The sequence below is a fragment of the Argiope bruennichi genome, chromosome 8, assembly GCF_947563725.1.
Source record: "Argiope bruennichi chromosome 8, qqArgBrue1.1, whole genome shotgun sequence".
Taxonomy (NCBI): Eukaryota; Metazoa; Arthropoda; class Arachnida; order Araneae; family Araneidae; genus Argiope; species Argiope bruennichi.
Window position 1 is genome coordinate 103,542,044 of NC_079158.1, and position 22,461 is coordinate 103,564,504.

General features: G+C 27.1%; 1 protein-coding gene across 1 annotated transcript; it reads left to right on the forward strand.

Annotated features, from left to right (window-relative positions):
- Positions 1 to 666: 666 nt before the first annotated feature.
- Positions 667 to 22,096, forward strand: LOC129981986 (rRNA-processing protein FCF1 homolog). Its single transcript, XM_056093061.1, has 8 exons — positions 667 to 769; positions 2,327 to 2,388; positions 3,743 to 3,805; positions 13,308 to 13,456; positions 14,086 to 14,158; positions 15,819 to 15,906; positions 20,624 to 20,718; positions 22,020 to 22,096. The coding sequence occupies exons 1-8, from the start codon at positions 761 to 763 to the stop codon at positions 22,066 to 22,068; spliced, it is 588 nt and encodes a 195-aa protein (XP_055949036.1). The 5' UTR covers positions 667 to 760; the 3' UTR covers positions 22,069 to 22,096.
- The last annotated feature ends 365 nt before the right edge of the window (positions 22,097 to 22,461 follow it).

Sequence of the window (22,461 nt, forward strand, 5' to 3'; positions counted from 1 at the left end):
TCATGTTGTTTAAATAGTTAGAGTTCTTTTTTCATTCTTATATTTTTCTTGAGTTGAACTGCAATTAGAGTGGAACTGCAATCAGAAAGAAAAATAAAATTGTTCATAGAATCGGCAAAAACAAAGTTCATAGTTTGACTTGCTTTCAAGAAATTTAACTAAACTAATGCCTCATGTTTTGAAATAATTCAGTTGAAATCAAATTAAAAAGAACAACAAACGAAGATTATTATTTTTTTTTACAGTCAATTGAATTTTTATTCTACAAAAATTATTTATTTACAAAAGCTGTTGTCAAAATCAAAAAGATAAATAAATGAAAGAAAGATTACAAAAGTTCTTCTCCAAAAAACGTCAGAACACTTTATTTTTCTTTTCAATACAACTTAATTTATTTATTAGCTTAGAGCTGCTGTTGCAGTTCATATAATTTTGAAGGATTTGAAAACGTGAAAATTTAAGTTCTTATTGAGGTATTATTCCTCATAATAGATTGGAAAACATTTGTTGTCTTTTCTAATTTCTACTCTTGAAGTAGTCTGAATATATCATAATAAACATTTTATTAGAATGTTGTTTAATCATTTATATTCAATAAAAAAAAATTATTTGTCTGTAACCCTTCTTTTTATTCAATATCGAAAATAAAATTCCATGTGCCGATTTTGGAACATCTCAACTCTATTGTTTTGGTAGTAGCAGCGAAGTTTTATTTGTTGTTTTGTCAGTCCATGTGTTCTCTGAATTTGCAATTAATGTGATGGGGAAGGTAAGCATATTTATTTTATTATAATGTGATTAATTTATGATTAAATATAATCTTGTATAGTGTACGTATTTATATAAATTATACGAAATTATATAAATTCAATTTCTCTGAAAACAGTAGTCATGGTGAAACAAATGAATCTCTTTGAAATAAGCAGAACATAAATTTTTTCTGACGTTCTGCTACTCACTCTAAATTAATTATATTTGCCATTCATTTCGTAGCTGTGATTAAATTTTTCTGCTTGCATTGTTTTTGAAGTTGCTTGAGTGATATTGCATGCAGCGCTTCAGAATTTGCATTGGTTATTCGATTTCCAGCATCTTTGGAGTTATTTTTTTAGTAAATTAGGAATAATAATTTACTCCTTTTTGGAACTGAGTTTACCATTAATGTTTGGCAATTTAGAAAAACTTTATTAGGATAATTCTTTGAGAATACTTCTTCCGAACTTGATTCTTCTTCTTATTTTTTTTAGTATGTTTCCACTTTTCAACAGAATTTAATTGAATTCTATTCTGTTGTGTTTGTTATTAGGGATGTTGCTATTTTTATTTGCTATTAGGGATAATTGTATCCCAGATAGATTTAAGCTATATCTGGGATACAATTTTCCCAACAAATACTATTTTGCTGATAAAATGTTTAGTGCAGTCAAGAAATTATATAAATACATATATATGAATGAAAAGAGGTGACATTAAAAAGTATAGCATAATTGCTAATCTTTAATTTTTCAATGATAATGAGTTACCAGATATGGTAAGTTAATTCTGTTCTTTAATTGATATTTGGTGAATTTTTGATTGTTTGGTTGAGGATGGTGAAAAGGTCAAATAATAGTCCCAATATGAAGATCAAACTGTCATTAGCAATGAAAGTTGAGTGTGTGTTATAATTATATGCATCTAATTAGTACCAAATTGTTTTCTGCATTCATTACAAACTTTTTTTAAGTGATTATTACAAATTATCTTTTTTTTATGTATAACATTCAGTTACAAATTTAAAAAAAAAAATATGTATAATATAAATTGAAAATACATGATGAACCTTTTATATCAATGCAATTATTTATGAATGAACAGGAAAATAAAGTATGAACAAGAGAAAGTTTTAGTATAAAAAATTTGTGTTTGATTGTGTAGATGAGGTAAAGTAATAAATAATTTAAGAATACCTGCTTCTTTAGCTTTTTTTCTTCAAAATCAAAAGTTATTATTTTAGAATAAATATATGGGAGTGTAGTGTACTTCATTTGTGTTAAGAATTTAACAACTTTCATAGTGAATTGTAGTTAACGGTGTTTATATAGTAAGAAATATGATTCTCGATTTATAAAATGTTTTAATTAATATTTTCATTAATATACTGAAACAGTAATTTATATTGATACTTTTAATAGCACATATGTTGTTTTGAAGCTTGCATATGTGCAAACATCATGAACCAAGTAAAATTTATTCCAGTTTTTTTATCATTAGTCTTAACAATAATAAGTGAATTGTTGTTATACAATGTAATTTATTTACAATAATATTTATTTTGTCTCTGTAGGCTAAATTTCAACCTAAATTTGCAGCAACAAAGAAAGTCATTAGTTTAACAGATAATCGAATGTAAGTTCTGTTTTTATTATTTTTTAAAAAATACATCCATATTTAAAATTGTATCCTAATAAAATTAAAATTATTTCATGGCTGAATTATATATAATCATTATCATCAGATTCAAACCAACCCGATTAAAATAAAGGTAAATATTCATAAAAGTAGAATGGATGAAATTTTATGGTGAAAACTTTTTTCATATATACTTATCCTCATTTTGAATTAAAATAAAAGCATATAGCATTTTTTTTTAAATATACCTTATGGGTTTTTTTTTATAAAGTAGCTAAATGTTTAAATTTAATTTTGAGGGGGGGGGAGAATTCAAAATGCTAATATAATTGATGTTTTGAAAAACTTTGTAATTTAAAATTATGGGCATAGAAGTTAATTATTCAAGGTCAATCCATTGTGACTAATGTAACATTGGAAATATTTTAACGAGCTGTAATATAACAAAATAGTCTTAATTAATCCCTGAGAAAACCTTTTATCATATTTTATGCAACAGTAATCAATATATCTACACAGAAATTATTTTAAAAGATAATGTTTTAGATAAATTAAATAAAATTTTTAGTTTCGTAACTAATGTAGCAATTTAGTTTACACATAAAAAGTAATTTAACTTTAACCCTAGATTTTTCAAAATTTTTATAGTAAAAAAAATGTTTGTAATTAATAACAGTAATACTTGGGAATGTCGGATTTGTAGTAAGAACAGTTTTGGATTGATTAATAATCAACAATATTTATTTATTGATATTTTTATTATTTTATTGGTAATAAATCAGTAATAAAATGTTTAGTTATGAAAAATTGATATAAAGCATTGAGCAGGAAGAAAAACAAAAATAATTTTATTAAAATAAAGTTGTGTGCTTAGTAGAAAATATAATATTAAAATACAAGCAAGTATTCCTTTTAAAATAAAATTCAAATCACCCACTATTGGAAAGATTTATTGTCTGGTCTAAAAACTAGAAATTCCACTGAAAAAAAAAAGATTTATCACAATTACAATTATAGGGAAATTTTATTTAGTCATTAAAGGTAACTATTTTCATGGAAGGACCTTTCACTTTTCATATTTATTTATCGTATTGATTTTGCATCCTTGTTTCATTTTCCTCTGTAGAAACTTCCTAACTAAAATAATGGAATTATTTCAAATACATTTTTTAAGACTTTTATTTTCTTTCTTTCTTTCTTTTTTTAAAAAATTTAATTAGAAGTCTTTCTATTTGAATATGCTTATTAAATTTACTTGATATGTATTGAATTTAGTAAACCAAATTGATAAATTCTAACTATGTGATCACATTGTTTAATGAAAGATTGTCTGAAATATTTGTGCTTTCAGACCAAAAAAGGACAGAGTCATCAAAAAGAAGAAAAAAGATGATGAACCAAAAGTGAAAGAAGTGTAAGTAAATAATACATTCCCCCCATTTTTTTCTTGCATTGTCTTTTAAAATAAGAATAAAATTATATAAGAAATATTTTTTTTTATTTATTACAAATTAGAATAGAATGTTTGTGTAGAAAGATATATATATATATATATATATATATATATATATATACATTAATTCAAATTATGATAAAATTTTTACTGCTTCCATTTCATGCTTGAGGAAATCTCTTCATTCTTGCCTGCCTTTCTTCATAGAAGATGCTTTTGCAAATCCTTTTCATATTTCTAAATTTCTTCACGATTTATGACCTTACGGAATTTACTTTACTCTGCTAAAATTCTGAGACAAGAAACAAAGCAACTAAATATTAAAAAGCATTTGTTATATTTAAGTCGCATAAAATTTCATTCCCTTTACTATGTTTAAATTCATGAAATGTTACTGGTAATCATTGCAAAATGTGAAATTTTGTTTTTTCATGAAAGGTGTACTTTTAATCTGTAAAAGACAGAGGCATACTTTTATAAAATGATGCATAGGGAAGTACTAAAACAGTCACCCCTTTCATTCAGCAGCAGAGGAAATTAATGATTTAAGTCTTTATATGATAATAAAATACAATGGTAAGAGAGATATGATACTTAAATTAAGATAAATGTAAACTCGATTAAAAAAAGTTCCCAAATCTGATTATTATAGGATTATATATATATTTTTTTTATCAAAAGTAACCCTGAATTTTGATAATTTGGAATGCATTCTTTTTATACTTTATCAAGACAATAAAAAGATTTTTCTGTAGTATGGTCATTTCATATTTTTCTGATGTAAACTTCAGATAAAATATCTAATCCATGTGAAGATGTTTATAATATTTTACTTTCAACTGCACTGTAAGGAACCCAGATACATATTGTCGAGTTAATTAAAAAATTCTCTCTTATAAAGGTTCATTAAACTTAACTCCTGGCTACAAAGAAAAGTCTTTGAAAAAAAAAAAACGTTAAAACTTTTTTTTCCCTGTCATTGAAGGATTTTTTTTTTATTATTATTTCTCAGATTTTTAAAATAAAACTATTTGCCCTTTTATTTTGAGAAACATAGCTCAAGTTAGTTTCAAGGTTGTGAAAAGGACTGTGTCTTGTATGCTCTCTCATTATTAGAACCATTTTAATTTTTAAAAATCAAGTGTAATATTTTATTTAAATTTGTTAATATTAATACTTTTTGCTCATTTTTACACACAAGCACATTTCTTTTATTAACTATTCATATCTGCTTTCAAGTATTAAAGTTATTCATTAATACAGGATATCCATTCTAATCATTTCTCAATAACTATTTTCTAAATCATTAGAAATAGGTATATACTTACAGTTTGAAAAATATTCTAATTGTTACAAAGAATTATATTTCATGTTGTTTGTGTCATTAAATGTATTTCCAAAAACATTACAAAATATGCGTTTTTATATACAAACCCTTATTTCTGTTAGTCATGTTTAGTAAAATATTCTTGGCACACTAACATTAAAAATAAAAAAAATCCATTCTTATCTGTATTACAACTGACTGAATTATGAAATTTTGAATTTCATTGTCTTTAGACCTATCAGTAATTGTCTTGAGGAATTATCCTGTTTGATGATAATGCTTATATTTGATCGATATATCTTTCTCATGGCAGGAAATAGTATAGAAAATAGCAATATTTGAAGTTTCATGACTTTAGTAGTTGAAGAAATGTAGACCTTATTTATGTGTCAGTAATATTTTACTAAATTTGATTTATAAGACCAAGTATCCGTATAAAAATTTATCAATTGTAAAGTTTTAGGAAATACATGTAATGACTTAACTCTTTAACATCCAAGTACTCTTCAAGCGGCACTCCCTTTAACATCCAGACTTTCTCGGCGTGTCTCTGGAAGACATAGACTCTTCCAAGCTGAGGGGCAGTTACCTCCTGGGGTCCTATGTAATAAACCTGTCATCGTTCTAGTCTGAGAAATTGCCTTGTGGTTTTCCGACGACGAGGTGCCTTTACTACCGGCCGATGAGTTTTATTCTAATGCATTGATACTTTTTAGCAAGAAGCGTTTCGTTTATAGAATTTTTAGAGTATTTTTTTATTACCAAATATTTGAAATTTATTTTATAATATAGTTTAGAAAATAGATTTTTTTAAAAATTTGATTATATTATATTTCCAAATAATTCCAAATGCCATTAATACCAATTTCAAAAACATCTTTATTTTTCATCTAATTTTCTATAGACTTTAATTCAATTTTTTTGGCAATATTAAATAATACGTCATATATTAGTATTTATTTTTTTACATAGTAATGTGCGACATACATAGTGCATATATCAATGTAATTTTTATATTTTTGCATAGTAAAAATGTCAATACAATTCAGTAATAGACGAGATAATATTTTAACTTCATTTAATACCGAAATAAAAGCATCCGTTGAATAAAAAAATTTGTGAAAACAGTCTTTTTTGAAGGACTTTTCGAAAATCATACTTTCTCTTAACATTTGGCTAAGAACTTTTTTTTTTCAAGCTTTCATCAGTATTAATTTTTTTTTTTGTATAAATCGTTATACTTATAGAATTTTTGAGTATAAAGTATTGTTTTGAATTTTCGTTAGTAATACTAAGAAATTTCTTAGAACTTTAATTAAATTATTAAAAAGTTTTCACATTTTGTTTCTAAAAACTTAAGTTACTTTGTTTCTAAAAACTTATGCATTCTTGTTGTTACATTAAATCATCGAAAAATAATTTAGAACAAATATACATTCCATAAATATCCTTTTTTTTTTTTTTTTTTTTTTGCTGCTCATTTTTGCTGACTTTTAAAAATCTAACTTCTAAAATTTTTATTAAAGCAAAATTATACATTATGTGAAAAGTTATATTTGTTGTATTTCAAATCAATTGGATAGATAAGATAAAATGTTTTTAAAATTTCATTTAATACTGTAGTATAAAAATTTGTTAAATAAAATTCAGGAAAAAAATTACACAATGAAGTATATTTTAAAATTATATTCCTTCAGCTTTCAGCCTGAACATTTTACTTTAGTTCATCATAAATATTATTTTTTTAGCATAAACAGTCATACTGAATTTCTCAAGCTGAATTTCTGATTTTAAAATGTTATTTTAAGTTTTTTTATAATATTTTTATGGCAAAATAAATTTTTTAAACTTGTTTCGTATTAAATTTCCACAAATTTACGCATGAGTGAATCACGCGCAATATTTTGATAATTAGTAAAGCCTTTTTCGATCATTGAAATTAAAGTTAGGACAAATATCTACACAAAAATTATCATTCTTTTTCATTTTATTTTTTTTAAGATCTTAAAATGTTATTAAAACAGTCTTTTGTCAATCGTAGATAATATGCCATATATTACTGTTTAAATTTTTTTACATAAAAAGAATTCAGAAAATAGACGAATGGTTTTAAAATTTCATTTTATTCTTTAGGAAAATAAATGAAATCTGAGAAAATGTTTCAAACAAAAACGCATTGCGAAAATAATGAATACATTTTAAACATTTTTATCGAATTTTAGTCACCATAATTTCAAGCAATATAACCAAATAGACATTTTAGAAATTTTACAGAAAAATATATTTTAATCAATCCAATAAGCTTCAGAAACACTTTATATATAGCTAAGAATTAAAGAAATACATAAATATTAAACAAATTTAAACTTGAAAAACATATTTCAAATTAAATTGAAAAAATTTGAGATTGTAACAAAGAAATTCCATGGTTACAAGATACTAGTTTAAAGTTAAATAAATTATTTCATGAAAAAAATCCTATAGAATATTTTTTGTTTGTTTTATAACATAATAATACAAAAAAATTAGCGGCATATAAGAAAAGATATATAAAATAGATAATATTTGTCAGGAAAATATGAGTTATGTTCCATGAAATACTTATAATATACATACAGCATTTACCTTAAATAATTTTTCTGAGAAGTACGTTTCTTAATGATGTTCGTCGTGATAGGGGCCGAAACAGTTTACACATAAACAAACTTGGCATGTATCACAACTCCAGGAACTCTCAATTGCACGATTTGAAACTGTTTTTCTCTTTAATGAAATGCAACGTATACATCTTCTCTTTCTACCATCTATTTTAATTCTCTTATGGTTCTGGGTTTTAATGACACTCAGTGAACCTGTTAGAACAATTCTTTCTTTTGTTAATAGTGCCCTTATTAATTCCAGCCTGAAATGTAGAGGAGTTTTATGTTGTTTTTCTGTTGGAAAATTCGTCGTCGAATAAATAATATATGCATTATTCACAGTGGTATTTAATAAGTACCAAAACATATATATCCACCACTTACGAGATTTTCTTGCGATGTCGTAATACTTTCTGTTCTGATCCGCTAAGTCTACTCCTAGCATATGTTTGTTGTATTCTGCAATATCTTTTGGGCAGGTTACGTAGCACACATTTCCGCCTATTCTTCGCTTGACAGATGTAATTTCGTTCTTCACACCATTAGAAAGAAGAACAATTTCTTTTTTGTCCTTCCAAACAGTGCATGTTAGGTTTGGCTCTTCAACACACTGGAAACATTTCGAAGAGCCATTTGTCACAAGTTTTACTTTATTTAATTTTGGAGGAAGAAATTTCCTGTTTGTATTAACTGTTCCAGTAGCATATGTTCCATGATGAAATAAATCTTTCATTAGCACAACACTCGAATAGAATCTATCAATATATAGATGATGCCCTTTAGATAGATTTTCAGTTAAGAAAGTTACTACACTATAACCAAGTCCATTTTCACTTCTTGGTAATTTATCTTTTTTTCCACAATAAGGTTCGAAATTATAAACATATCCAAAAAAAGATGTGCACAAAGTCCAAACTTTAATGCCTCTTTTGACCGGTTTATTTGGCATATATTGCACTATGCCCAGTCTACCCTTGTATTTCACCATAGCTTCATCTACAGATAAATGAGTATATGGTTGGTTCAAAGTACTTTTGAAAATTTGACCTCAGACATGTCATGAAAGGATCAAATTTTTGCATCATATAAAATGATAAATCGTCTTTAGAAATTTCATTTTCTCGATCTGAGAGATGGAAAAATTTATAAATGTCCAAAAATCTCCTCCTTGTCATCGTTCGTTTCACTTGCTCGTTCCCTAGTATAGGATCGGAAGACCAATAATCTTGTACTCTTGGCTGCTTGTTTATTCCCATAATAAGGATTATGGCAATAAAATTAAAAAGATCAGCTATGTCCGTAACTGGATTCCATCTCCATTTTTTGTTACCAGTCGGCTCCCATTCATTCAATGTTGCTGAATGCACAAATTCTGCATATTTGTTTGTGTTTTCACGAATTTTTTCACACATATCATTCGTGAAAAGCAATTTAAAATAATCTCCGGCATCAGATCCGACAGGTAAAGTATGTTTAGGGCCGCCACAACATTTTTCATACTTCATGGTATTAATCCGACAATTCTCGACGCATTCTGTCCAAGAAGGATTAAAATAGCTCGAGACACAATTTTTTGATTCATCATCACTCTCTCTCTCTCTCGTTCATCTGATCTTCAGTTTCATCTCCTGATTCTTTGTTTAGAATAAACGAGAGATCAGCTAAAGTATCATTTTTTGGCCAACCATCATTTTCGCTTGATAGATCACTGTCACTTTCATCAGAAGCAAGTAAAATTGCTTTGATTTCTTCTTCAGTGAGTTCACGTTTCCTTTTACTCATAATGAAGAAATATTAAGCGTTTAAACTGTAAAACTTCCAAAAGAAAAACTGATTCACAGTTCGTAAAATAAAGAGCAGAAATTCACAACTGGAGATATTTTCAGAATGGCATTCGCGAATGGATGATGGTAGAGTTATCCGGAGCACCCGCCTTGCGTAGCAAGGCTATCTCCATGATCCTTGTTAATAGAAAGCCTGGCGTCATAGAATGCCCTGAACTTGGAGCATAACTGGCGAGCTTCAGTTGAGAGCTGGTCGAAAAGGCCGTTAGCATGGGTGTGAGAGAGGGGGAGAGTTGTCAGGGCCAATAGGAAAGCAGCAAGTCTGTTGAGTAGGGGTGGGTGAGGTTTTCTGGATTTCCAGGGTTCCGAGGGTCAAGTGGTGGATAGACTATTGTTCGTCAGTGTCCAATCACAGGAGCGTTGATAGCTGAGGTGGGCGGACGGAGACTTTAAGCTAGCAGTGCATTTATCAGAATGAGTTTTCTTTCTTCTTTATCGGTCGTTTTCTTCAAGTTTTTGGCTGCTTGCAGGATTCCAGGAAATTCTTTTAGGAGGGTCTTTATTTCTCTCAGGGCTTCAATTATTTCTTTGAAGTCGGCGATTTCTATTGGGGTGGTTTCTTGGGCTTTAAAAACTGGTTTCTGGGGTGGCTGTTCTGGTCCGTGAGTTTGATTATTCTTCTGTAGCTTGTTTTCTGCTGTATTTGGGAGGTTTTTTTCTGGTAATTTCGGCGAAGGATCTTCTGACGGGGGGGGGGGTTCTTATTGTTGGGTAGTTTTTGCATCCTATCCAAGAGGCTAAATGTCCAGTTTCTTGACAGTTGATGCAGATCGGTTCTGGTATTTTCTCCTTGATTTGACACTGATGGGTGGGATGATTTCCATTACACTTGATGCAGCGAGAATTGCATTTGCAATTTCTCGAGCTATGGAAGAATCCTGCGCAATTGAAACACATAGTTGCCTTTGCCGGTTTTCTCTATGTCTCAACCTTTACTCTGATGTAGAAGAGGGATTTGATATTATATATGTTATTGTAGTTTCCAGTTTTGTTGACATCTATTAGGTAGATTGGGTGGAGGGTCTTATTTCTATAGTTCTTTAATTGTGCTACTCTAGCGATATCAAAGTTCAGATCTTCTAATTCTTTCTTTATCTCATCCTTGTCTTGATTTCCGGGAAGGCCTTTAATTACGACTTTTATGGGTCTCTCGGCGGGACTTTCAGAGAGGATGAACTCTTTCTTCCTTTTTTGCAGTATTGCAATGATACCTTGTCTTTCCTCCTCGTTGATAGGGGTGATTTTTAGGAGACCATTTACATATTGATTTTCGGTTTCAGGATACTTGCGGCAGATCTCTTGTAGGGTCAGGTTATAATCTTCGTCCATCTTCAAGTTTATGGGTGGTATTTCTTTTCTGGGTGGGTTTTCGGTGTTTTCTAAGACTTGGTATTTGTTGTGGACAATTATTTCTTGACTCGTCAAAAATACCGAAAGTCCTTTGATGGCGTAATAAGACCCTGGGAAAGTAAAAGGACTTCCCTTCACAGCGACAATAATCGCTACACATTTTGTGAGAAAATTGCAATGTGAATACACCGCAGTGACAATCCAATAGTTTGTCTTTATATTACTACAATAGTCTTAATTTTGAAAAGTGCGTCTGATGTTTATCGCAAAATAAAGAAGGCGTCGGTATCCTTAAATATCATTCATCGTTAACAGAGCACTTGAGTAGAAAATTTCTTTTTTAAATAGCCATAAAATCTTCCCATTTTTCTGCTAACAACACATGAAAATAGAAACTAAAACCCTTTCAAAACTCAAAATAAACGCGCACAACCTATTCAACAAATCCCTCCTCAACCCCCTATCGCCTTAAGTCACAGGGGGAATCTTCTGTGAAAAAGCCGCGATCGTCAGAGATAACGCTTACCCCCCTGGTGTGATTATTAACACAGTAGCCGCTTTGAATACCCTTCTCTTCTATACTCTGTTTCACCCTAACTTGGCAGTAGAGTATATTCTAGGCAAGCCGAATCGCAGTCGTTGTCAGGGGAACTGGGTTACTTTAAAGTACAAAGTTATTAGAAATGCAGATCGCTGGCGAAACTTTATCTCGCAAATTTTTCGCCAAATAGTAAATATTTACTTACTTTATTATATTATCACTTTTTCGGAGAATTAATTGTTTCCTTATTTTCATTATTTTTTCAATATTATTGATACATTATTTTAATAAATCATTAATGTTATTTCATTTCGTTTCATCGTTTCTCAAAAGAAAATCCTAAATCTTTCAATATTCTGTAAAGCGTAGTTCGGCTAATGTTCTTCGAAAAGATATCTGTATCATCGTTCACATGTTTTAAAACTTTATCTAATGTTGGGATTTCATTTCTACGAAAAAATGCATTGATTTTTTGTCAAATATAGGATAATGTAAAATCATCATATTTTACAAGACCTGAATGTTTACCTACTGAGCCAGGTCGCTTCTTTCCAGGGGTACTTAAAAGACTGGATGCCTTTATTTCTTTTTTCAAAAGGAAAACTGTTCATTGCGAAACATCTGTAAGGTGCGAAACTTTATCGACGATATGATTGATAGAATCTTGAGGGTTTTCTCGGAGTCGAGAATAAACATTTAATATGTTTCTGTATGCTGCACTTTTTGTTGGTTTCACTCGTCTTGAAGGTGTGAACAGCGTAGTCGGTAATAACACTTTCTATTTTTTTAGACATTTTAGAAGTGAATAAAAATGACGAATCGAATAAATATTCAACAATCAAAACTAATAACTACTAATGTGATTAATAGTATCAAAAATATCAGCTGGTAAAAAAGCGAGAATAAAAAAGTGCGAAAGATAATAACGGTTGCGAACTGAATGAAGCTGCGTTGGCGGAGAAGTAAAAGAAAAGCGCGCCAAATATTTGACCTTGAAGACCGGTTCCAGCCAAAGTGGAGTTCATTATGTCAATCTTTAAGTTTTATTCGTTCGCTTTATTTACAAAATACTTAACAGATAAGCACTTCTAACTTGAGAATAATTTTAAATACATACTGATAAAAAAAGGATTTCTGTAATTTATGATATTATTTGATAAATTTCGGCGTATTTTAACTATTTTAAAGTCGGAATTGATGGGAAACTCTTTCCCAACGCGGAGCGTCACATTTTCTACCTTTTACAATACTGCCAAGTTACGGTGAAACAGAGTATAAAATGAAAGCAAACGCCCCAAACCGACCTACTTGGAGTTTAAAGGGAAAATTTCCAAACCGCCCTGCTGGCATCGAGAGGCTTTTAAACAACATGAAGTATCATTCATTAAATAATTTGAAATATTTTTCCTACTGGAGTATATGTATAAGTTTCTAAAAATTAGCCGTTGAACTATGATTAAAATTTACATTCTACATAGCTAGATTGATCTCAGAATTTGCTTTTCTCTGTGTGAAATCATTTTTGAATACTGTGGTTGTATAAAGCTGTAACTGCTTCTATAAAGTTTAATTTTTTAAAACTTTTAATAAAATCACATTCAAGTTTGGATAATTAAGCTGAATAGGTTATTTTTTAATTAACATTTATTTTAAATGACTTATAATTATAGAAGTATAGTTTTGTAATATATATATATATATATATATATATATATATATATAAATGCATTTTACTCATTTTTTTAAAAAATTCTCATTTCAGTCCTCAGTGTTCATCAGCTTTGTTTTTCAAGTACAATACACAGTTGGGACCTCCATATCATATCATTGTAGATACAAATTTTGTTAATTTTTCTATAAAAAACAAACTTGATGTCTTCACTTCCATGATGGACTGTCTTTATGGAAAATGTAAGATAGTAGAATTTGAATATTTATTTATATATATATAATTGATAGAATTTATGTATTAAATTTTAATGACATTTAGAATTGTTTATTTGTAAAATATTGCTTTTCAATAGCATTCATATTTTTAAGAGAGGCTTAGTTTACAATAATTTGAATTAAATGATTTAATCAGTAGAAATTTGTTTAAAAAGAATTTCGTTTGAAAAAGCTATCAGTTAGCTTATTTAATATTACTTTAATGATAATATTGTACTGTTTCAAGAAATTTGATAATAATATCCAAAGATATTTTCAATTAAAGTCTTAATTTATAATTTCTTATAAGTTAAACTTTTTGTTCATAATATATACAATAATTGACTTTAAAAATTTGTCTTTAATTTGTAAGAAAATTAATTAGTAAATTTGCCATTTGATAAGTCCTGAAAGTGGTTTTTTAAAAAAATTAATAGATTTTTCTGTTTAAATATCATTTGTTGATAGAACTTATATCAATATTTACATCATTGCTTTGCAATAGATTTTAAGATTTTTTTTTTTTTGCATGTGAAATAACTCAAAAATTCTTATTATTGCTTTCGAAAGTGATATTTCATTCATAAGCTATAATTGTCATTTTATTATTTAAGGTATACCATACATCACAGATTGTGTGCTGGGAGAGTTGGAGAAACTTGGCAAGAAGTTCCGATTAGCTTTAAAGTAAGTATAAATTTACATAGTTTTAGATTTTAAAATAATACGAAGCTTTTAAACTAATGCTATGTTTAATATTCAAAAGTTTATTATTTTTTGTTTGAAGGAATGGGTTTCATTCTAAACTATGCCATTAATATTCATGACCAAGGTATAAAAATGGTTCATACATTTTTACTCATAATTATAACATGGAGTAAATGATATTCAATAATGATTTCTATATTTTTTAGTCCAATTGTGAATACAAAAATATAACTATCATTTTTGCATCATTTGGCACCAAAAATGTCTTATAAGCATTTAAAAAATTGCTGACATCATGATCCTACTCATGATATAAATGATTTTTGATAGTATTTATATATTTGTTAATTTATTTTAGTTTTTTGTTTATGTTAACTTATAATTAAAATCTTTTTCCAACACAACTTATAAAAATGTAATATGATGCAGAAACAAATGTGTGGTGATTATGTAGAAATTAGATATTTGTGAAAATTTTTATTTTCTTTATCACTATTAAGCTTCTTTTACTACTTTTTTTTTATTTAAAAAGGTAATTTAATACTTTTGGAAATTTTCATTCGATTAAAATACAGTTACATATTGCTTTTAAGTTTTTTTGCTCTATAAAAAAATAGGTGACATTAAAATTGTCTTTAAAAACCATAACTTTTATTTTGAATCTATAGTTTGTTAACAATGTTTGAAGATTTTAAAGGGCAATGTCAACTTTGTACTCTTTGAAATATGATGAATTCTTTTGTATTTCCTTTTTTAAAATTATATCTGATTAATGTATATATCTTTATAAATTAAAAAAAAATATCCATGAAAATTGCTATTTTATAATGTGAACAATGAATTTTGATTGTGAAATTAGTTGATATTGCTTAAAAGGAGATTATATTTAAATCAGAAAATGAAACTATTTTCTGCTAGAAATTTGAAACTATTTGCTTTATAACTTGATGTAATTTACTGAATCTTGTTATGATATGCAATGCTTGAAAGGAAAAGAACTTTATTCATATTTTTTTTTTTTACATAGTAATTGCTGTACTCTAGTTATGAAAGAAATGAATGAATTGAGGCAAACAAGAAAGGGTAGAAAAATAGAAACATTGAGATATTAAATAATTTTATTAGATTAAGCTCTACCATCTTCTTTCTCTGAGTGCAAAAAAAAAAAAAAAAAAAAAAAAAAAAAGTATGTTTTGATCTGTAATGTAAGCAGAAACTTTTTTCAAATTACTAACAACAATAATGAATACTTTGTCTATTTTATCGTCTCTAGTTTTAAATATATATTTTTTCTTCTTCTGCAAAGATGCAGGAGTCTAAAAAGAGTAAAAGTTCAGATTGCTTAGAAATAAGTTTTAGACTTCATTAAAAATTCTTTTCAGGATTTCCAATATTTAGATTTAAAATTTAATAGTAAATTCCAGACATTTTTGGACTTCATATTTTTTTTTGACACAATCATTAAAAGGAGAATTTAAGAAATAGAACCACATAAAAATGTTTTGTTTATTCATTTCAATCATAAGGCTTTTTATGCTTATTGAACAAATTTATTATAAAAAAGTATTTTTGAAAATTTCATATATTATAGTTTTATTGTCTTTGAAATATGAAATAGTTAAGTTTTTCATTCTTTTAGAATTGTAAAAGATCCTAGATTTGTAAGACTATCATGTATGCATAAAGGAACTTATGCTGATGACTGCATAGTGCAAAGAGTAACTCAAGTAAGAATGTTTTTTGAAACTTCATTTTAAAGTTGTTGTGGATGATTCATTTTCTAAGCACTTGTTAATTTTTAGTAATATATGTTTTTAAAGTAGGAGTTTCATCCTTTTTTCCACCAACTGCAGCTTTTGTCCCTTCTCCCATGAACCATCCCTTTTTCAGCAGTTAAAATCAATGGTTGTGCCATATTATACTCTAATATTTGAAAATGCAATGAAACTTTGAATATCAATGATTTTATTTTAAAGCTGGATAAATTATATAAAATATTATATCAAATGTTTATTATTTAAGATAAATAACTGTAATATATCTCAAAGAAAAAAGAACTCTACGTGTCACAGATTGTATTTTTGTGTGTGTGTCTGTGTGTACAGATTTTAACATTTTATGTAACATTTATGCATTTTATTATCAAATAATAATATCATGATTATCTTATTAACATTTCTTACAATAGATTTTGTGATTCTCTGTTTTATGTACATATGTGTATAGTATAATAATAACTCAATTGAACATGAGAAATCATACAAAATAAAAAGAAAACAGATTGTGAATAAGTTTTCAGTTAAAAAGCAGAAAGCTTATTTAATAACTAAATAATAATAAAATTCTTAAAAACATGGCTGAAAAAAATTAAGAAATGCAAGTATTGTAAATACTAAATAGTAAAATAAGGATGAATTTATTATCCTTAAATTTATAACAAAAACAATTATGAAACCTATATAGCAAAAGCCACATATATTATCGAATGTAGAATCTAGAAGATTTTTTAAAAGTATAGACCAAGATAGAAATCACTAACATTTGCATTTTAATTGACATTTTTTTTAAACCAAAAGAAATAAAAATTGGCCAGTGATACAAAGCATATATCTATTTAGAATGCCTTATTTATACATCTTTGAAGAGATCGATCGATGTAACAGGATAAGTAAATGAGAAAGATGTATAGTCAAACTTTTAATATAAAAATGATGTTATTAAAGTGAATTCATTTAGAAGTGATAATTTGCAAGCTTTTTATTATAATAAGCATATTACTATAAAGGTGGGAAAACAATAATTAAATTTTAAAATTAAACATTTATCAGAAAAGGTGAAAAAAGTCACACTTTTATTGCATACTTATCTTGTGACTTGTATGTTTTTTTTATTTTATGATATTTAGGTGCATGCCAGTAGGCATATAGTTAAAAAAATTCATCATCTGACATGCCTGAATACTTTATACACATGAGTATAGAGCACATTAAATTTCTAGAATGTTTTTTCACTTTTATTTTCACGAATAAACGATCAAAGTTTGTCAATGAATGTTTAAAGGAAGATATTCTGTCTTCCTTAAATCTTATTCTTTCTTCTCACTATTCTTAGGTATTATATAAATTAACACCAGACAAATGGTCTTCTAATTAATTTTTTTTAGTTGTAGATCATTCTAAAGTCAAGAAAATCCTTTTCTTTTAAAAGAATGGAGAAGTAAGAACCAAGAGAAATTTGTAAATTTTAGGAAAGATGAAAATGGCATATAACCAAAGCTTTGCCTTTTCTTGTGTAAAAAGTATTTTATTATTACAATGATCACAAAATGAACATCATAAAAATTGGAAACTTATAAGCAATTAGCCTCTATCTTCTAAGAAATTGTAGCTATCAAAATATTTTCAATGCAAAAGTTTTTCCATTATGGTACATATATAATAATGTTTCAAATCTTGTGGCAGTTATGTTAAAAGTTAATAGGTTGTAAATAGATAGGCTTAAATTAACATAAAATGTATGTTCAGAAAACATGGAATTGCTGAAAGGTACTTCTCAGCAGTCTGTCCCATGTCATCTTGTAAACATGAAACTTATTTGATTTGAATCACTGAAGTAGGTGTCATGGTGGAAAATGTAAAAATCTCTATGTAATTCTTAGATGGATCATCTTACTCAAAGGGAAATGGTGAATGAATTGAAATTCATATTTCCCTAGATAGAAAGGCAATTAAAATTGGACAAATTATTTTAATAAACTTTCATACGAAAAGCTTTATGATAGCTGTAAATTTTTAAAAGCGAATGGCTGAAAAAGGTGCTTTACCCCACATTTTCAATTTCTTTTTAATCTTAACTTGTAACATCATATTAGAATGCGCTCTTCTCTTGCTCTCTTTTTTCTTCTCAAAGTTCAACCCTTGTTAAAGTTATTCATGTAATGAGTTGATGGGATTAAATTTTGTTTGCATACAATCATTGAGCATCCTTTTAGAACTTCTGAAATCTCGGAGAAGTAACTTTCAAAAACTTTCTGCGTAAAAGTTAGTCATTATGATGAGGAAATAATTTGTTCAATTTGAATTGTCTCTCAGCCTTCGATAGTAAGGGAGTTATGAGTTAATGAAAATTTCATTAAAATTCCTCCTACATTTCCACTTCCTTTTGAATTAGATGATCTTTTAATGAACTGGTCTGAGATTTTTATCTTTCCTACTGCATACAACCTGCAGATTTAAATAAAATCAAAATTTCTTCTGCTATTTTGTTCACAATATAACATGTGACTTATTGCTGTAAAGTGCCATATTGTGTTTCATATTTTGAGTCTTAAGCCTCTATTATAAGTTGATTTATGGTTGTCTAGTTATATTTATCATTTCCTAATGTAGCTATATGAGTTGGATACTGTAAAGTGCCTTACTGTGTTTCATATTTTCCTTAAGGCTCTATTATAAGTTGATTTGTGATTGTCTAGTTGTGTTCTATCATTTCCTAATGTAATTACAGGAGTTCGAAACACTCTGCACCTATTCAGTTAAAAAATGAGTAAAAGTTTGTCAGTTTTAAATTAATTTGATGCTTGCAAATGTAAATAGTATAATAATTTAGGTCATTTTGTAAGTTTTTAGATGACTTTATTATTGACGGGTATTGAAATATCTTTTTAAATTTCTGATGTGTAAGTGATATTGTTTTTGGATAAAGTTTTTCATTATGTTATTAATGGATTTAAACATATTTCCATATTGGTATCTTAATTTGGAATCATATATTGATTGGAAAGTTTCTAAGCACAATTTTTCAGGTATTTTTTCTTGCCTTTTTTTGTAAATCTTTTCTTTCTTTTTTAATTTTTGTTAAACATTAGTTTCCATTTTAATTTCCCCCTCTTTCTTTGTTTTTCAAAATAATAATAGTAATAAAAATCTGTTGCATTGTTGGCCAGTTATATCACTTAAATATATATTTACATTTTTTTAAATGAAAATACATAACTATACCTAGGAGGTATTTATCAACTTTTTTTATATAATAAATGGCAGGCTATGGATATCTCTATTAATAATAAAGGAGATAGTATGCCTGCTGATGCTCCACAATATGTTTGACCATTCGGCTTAGAACTAACTACCTAATATATTTTGTAGGATGGAAATATGAATTTTGAAAGAAAGTTTTTTAAAAAAAGTTTTTAGTGGAATTTCAATTTAAAAAAAAAGTCAACAGGAGTTTGGTATTTTTCCATAATATATCCCAAAAATACTGTTGCAAAAAAATATTTGCATCTTTTTAAATTTCAGAATTTTTTATTTTTATGGTCTAATTTTGATGCTGTGTGATTTCCCCTTTCAATTTGGACAATTTAAATATATATTGTTTTTTGCATAATTATCAATAATACTTCTCAATATTGCAAATAATTAGAATAATTTTCATTATCTCATTTAATTTCCTGATTATTTTCCAATGTTGAACTAAGGAAAAAAGATTTTGTTAATTATCTACACAGGCAAAGGATAGTGAAATTATAGTACCATCAAAGATACCATGTAGTTGGAAGATTGATCAGACATTTATATTTGTAATGGCATTATGATGCCATTAGACTTAATTCTATTTTGAAAATTCATGCAATATCAAATAAAGCAGATATGAGGTTTTTAAAATAACATTGCTTTAAAGTTTGGTGTTTGAAAATATTTTGTTGAGAGAATCATGAAGTTGTGCATAAGGGATATATTGAAACTAAACTCTGTTAATATTCTCGAAAAATCAGCTGATTGTCAAATCACCTAGTCTTTGAATAAAATATATAGTATAACTAAAAAACGCAGTAATTATAGGAGAAATATATATTGCAGTTATAATGAATTGGATCTATGTTAGTGGATAAGATGATGCACATCTTATGTGTCTGTGTGTTATTTTACATATTCTTATTGTACTTGAATAGTTTTAAATTTGTCCTGCAAGTTATTGTAAATAGAAAAATATATCTTTTTGCAGCAGTTTTAACCAAAAACTGTGCTTCTGAATATTAGAGTATTAATTATTTAATAGCAAATATATGTCTTTTTACATTGTGCCTTTTTAAAATTTCTTATTTATTAATTTATATGTTTACTGGTTATGTCTTGCCTAAATTGGACAATTTTCAAATATTAAGTAAATTATTAAACCTTTAATTTGAAAAAAGATGCATAATTTCAAAATTATTGTATTTATTGTATTGTATTCAAAATTTAATGTAGATATTTTCTTTGAGGGCATATTTAAAAATGAAAACTATTTTATTCTTTACAAAATTATTTCTGAAGCATAAACTGATTTATAAATGGAAATGAATGAAATTTTGTCAATAGTTAGTAGAGTATTATTAGAATAGTCTGTTATTACTCATGATATATAAAAACTGCATTATTTTTTTCTTTTTTCTTATTGTAGCACAAATGTTATATAGTTGCTACTTGTGATAAAGATCTTAAAAGGAGGATACGAAAAATTCCCGGTGTTCCCATTATGTATATAAATAACCATAGGTAAATTTGTCCATTTTATCCTATTTATCACTTTGGTTCAGCAAAATAGATATAATTCTTTATATGTTTTTATTTGCTAAATGCCTTTCAGGTTTATTGATCTGTTTGGCTATTATTGATCTAAATCAATACAATTATTCTAATCATTTTTTTAATATTTTGAAAATGAATAATTCATATTAAAGTATGTGTTTATGTATGTCCAACTGTATTCTCAGAAGGGAAGGAGGGTGGTGGTTTGAAAAGTTAAGGGGCATTTGTGTGAATTTTGAAAAAAATCATTATTAAGACTTGATATAGACAATTAAGCAATGCATACAGAATGTTGGAAATGTGATTAGTAGCATAAAATACATTAAGAGTATTTGCATAGTGTTTACATGCGTTCTGTTCCAATTTCCTTTTGATTAAGACCTATTATAGACAATCAAGTAACACACATAGAATGTTGGAAAAGTTATTAGTAGCATAAAATAGCTTATGACTTAGCTCACACCTCTGCATCACGGCAGGTATGTGTTCTGTATATGCAATTAGGTTTAATGTACTTCAGGCTCCAGCATTTTTTTGCTAGGTGATTTGTATGATACGAATCACACACTTACATTACATCCTGTTTGTGGGGTGGGATGTGTGAATGAGGAAAATCTCTAAGCATCAGTGTAAAAATAGCTGAATAATATATATGTATATTAATTGATGAAAACAAGCCAGGAAATAGATTTTGAAATGAATTCCTTTAATATGTATAAATGTTACTTTTGTCAAGCACCAAACTGAGAGATTAAATGTTAAAGAAAGAAATTTGTTAAAAAACAAATGTTAATATTATTAACATAACATAATAAATCTTATGTTAATACCAAAATACTGTGAAATTGTAAACTCATATTTTTATGAAATTATTTATAAAAATATGAGTTGCTCATTCATAAAATGAATTGAAAAATGAAGTTCTTTTGTCAAAATTACTTTACTAACATTTTGACTTCATTTTAATTTTATTCAATTTGAGAACTTCTTTGATGTTTTTGAGCTAAAAAAAATATACTTTTATGCTTATAAGTGCTTTTTTTTACTTCATTTACAGCATTACATATTTCTTCATGTATCGTATGCTTCATAATAATATATTTTGATTCTTTTAATTGCTGAAAAAAATAAATTACTAATTTTACATTCATTTATTTGTATAATGTGAAAATTTGTGTTTAACACTATTCACATTATATATTTTGCATGTGTTAAATATTTGGTTACAATGATTTTATTGGCCTAATATTTATTTATTTATTTTACAGATATTCCATTGAAAGAATGCCAGATGCTTATGGAGCTCCACGTTTGTAATTTGTAAATAAAATGTATTTTTTAAAAAGTTGCAGTATTTAGTTTTTTTTATGCATTTTCCTATTGATAAATTTTTAAATAACACCTTTTTATTTTTGAAATTGTTTGAATCATTAAATATAAGAACTGCATCAAGAATTACAATTTGTTTGCATGCAAGAGATCATATCAAATTGCAAGTGTGTTAAAATAAGTTCAGGTTTGTGGAAGAAAGCTAAGCAATACAACTGTGTTAAATATGATTTCCATTCATATGGTCTTTTTCCTTTTTAGTGAATGAAATGAATAGATTAATTTTTGTTTTGTATTTTTTGATAATTTTGCTGTGTCAAAATTTTAAGACTTCTGTTAACAGCTTTTATTACAAATATTATTTTTTATGAAGCATTATTT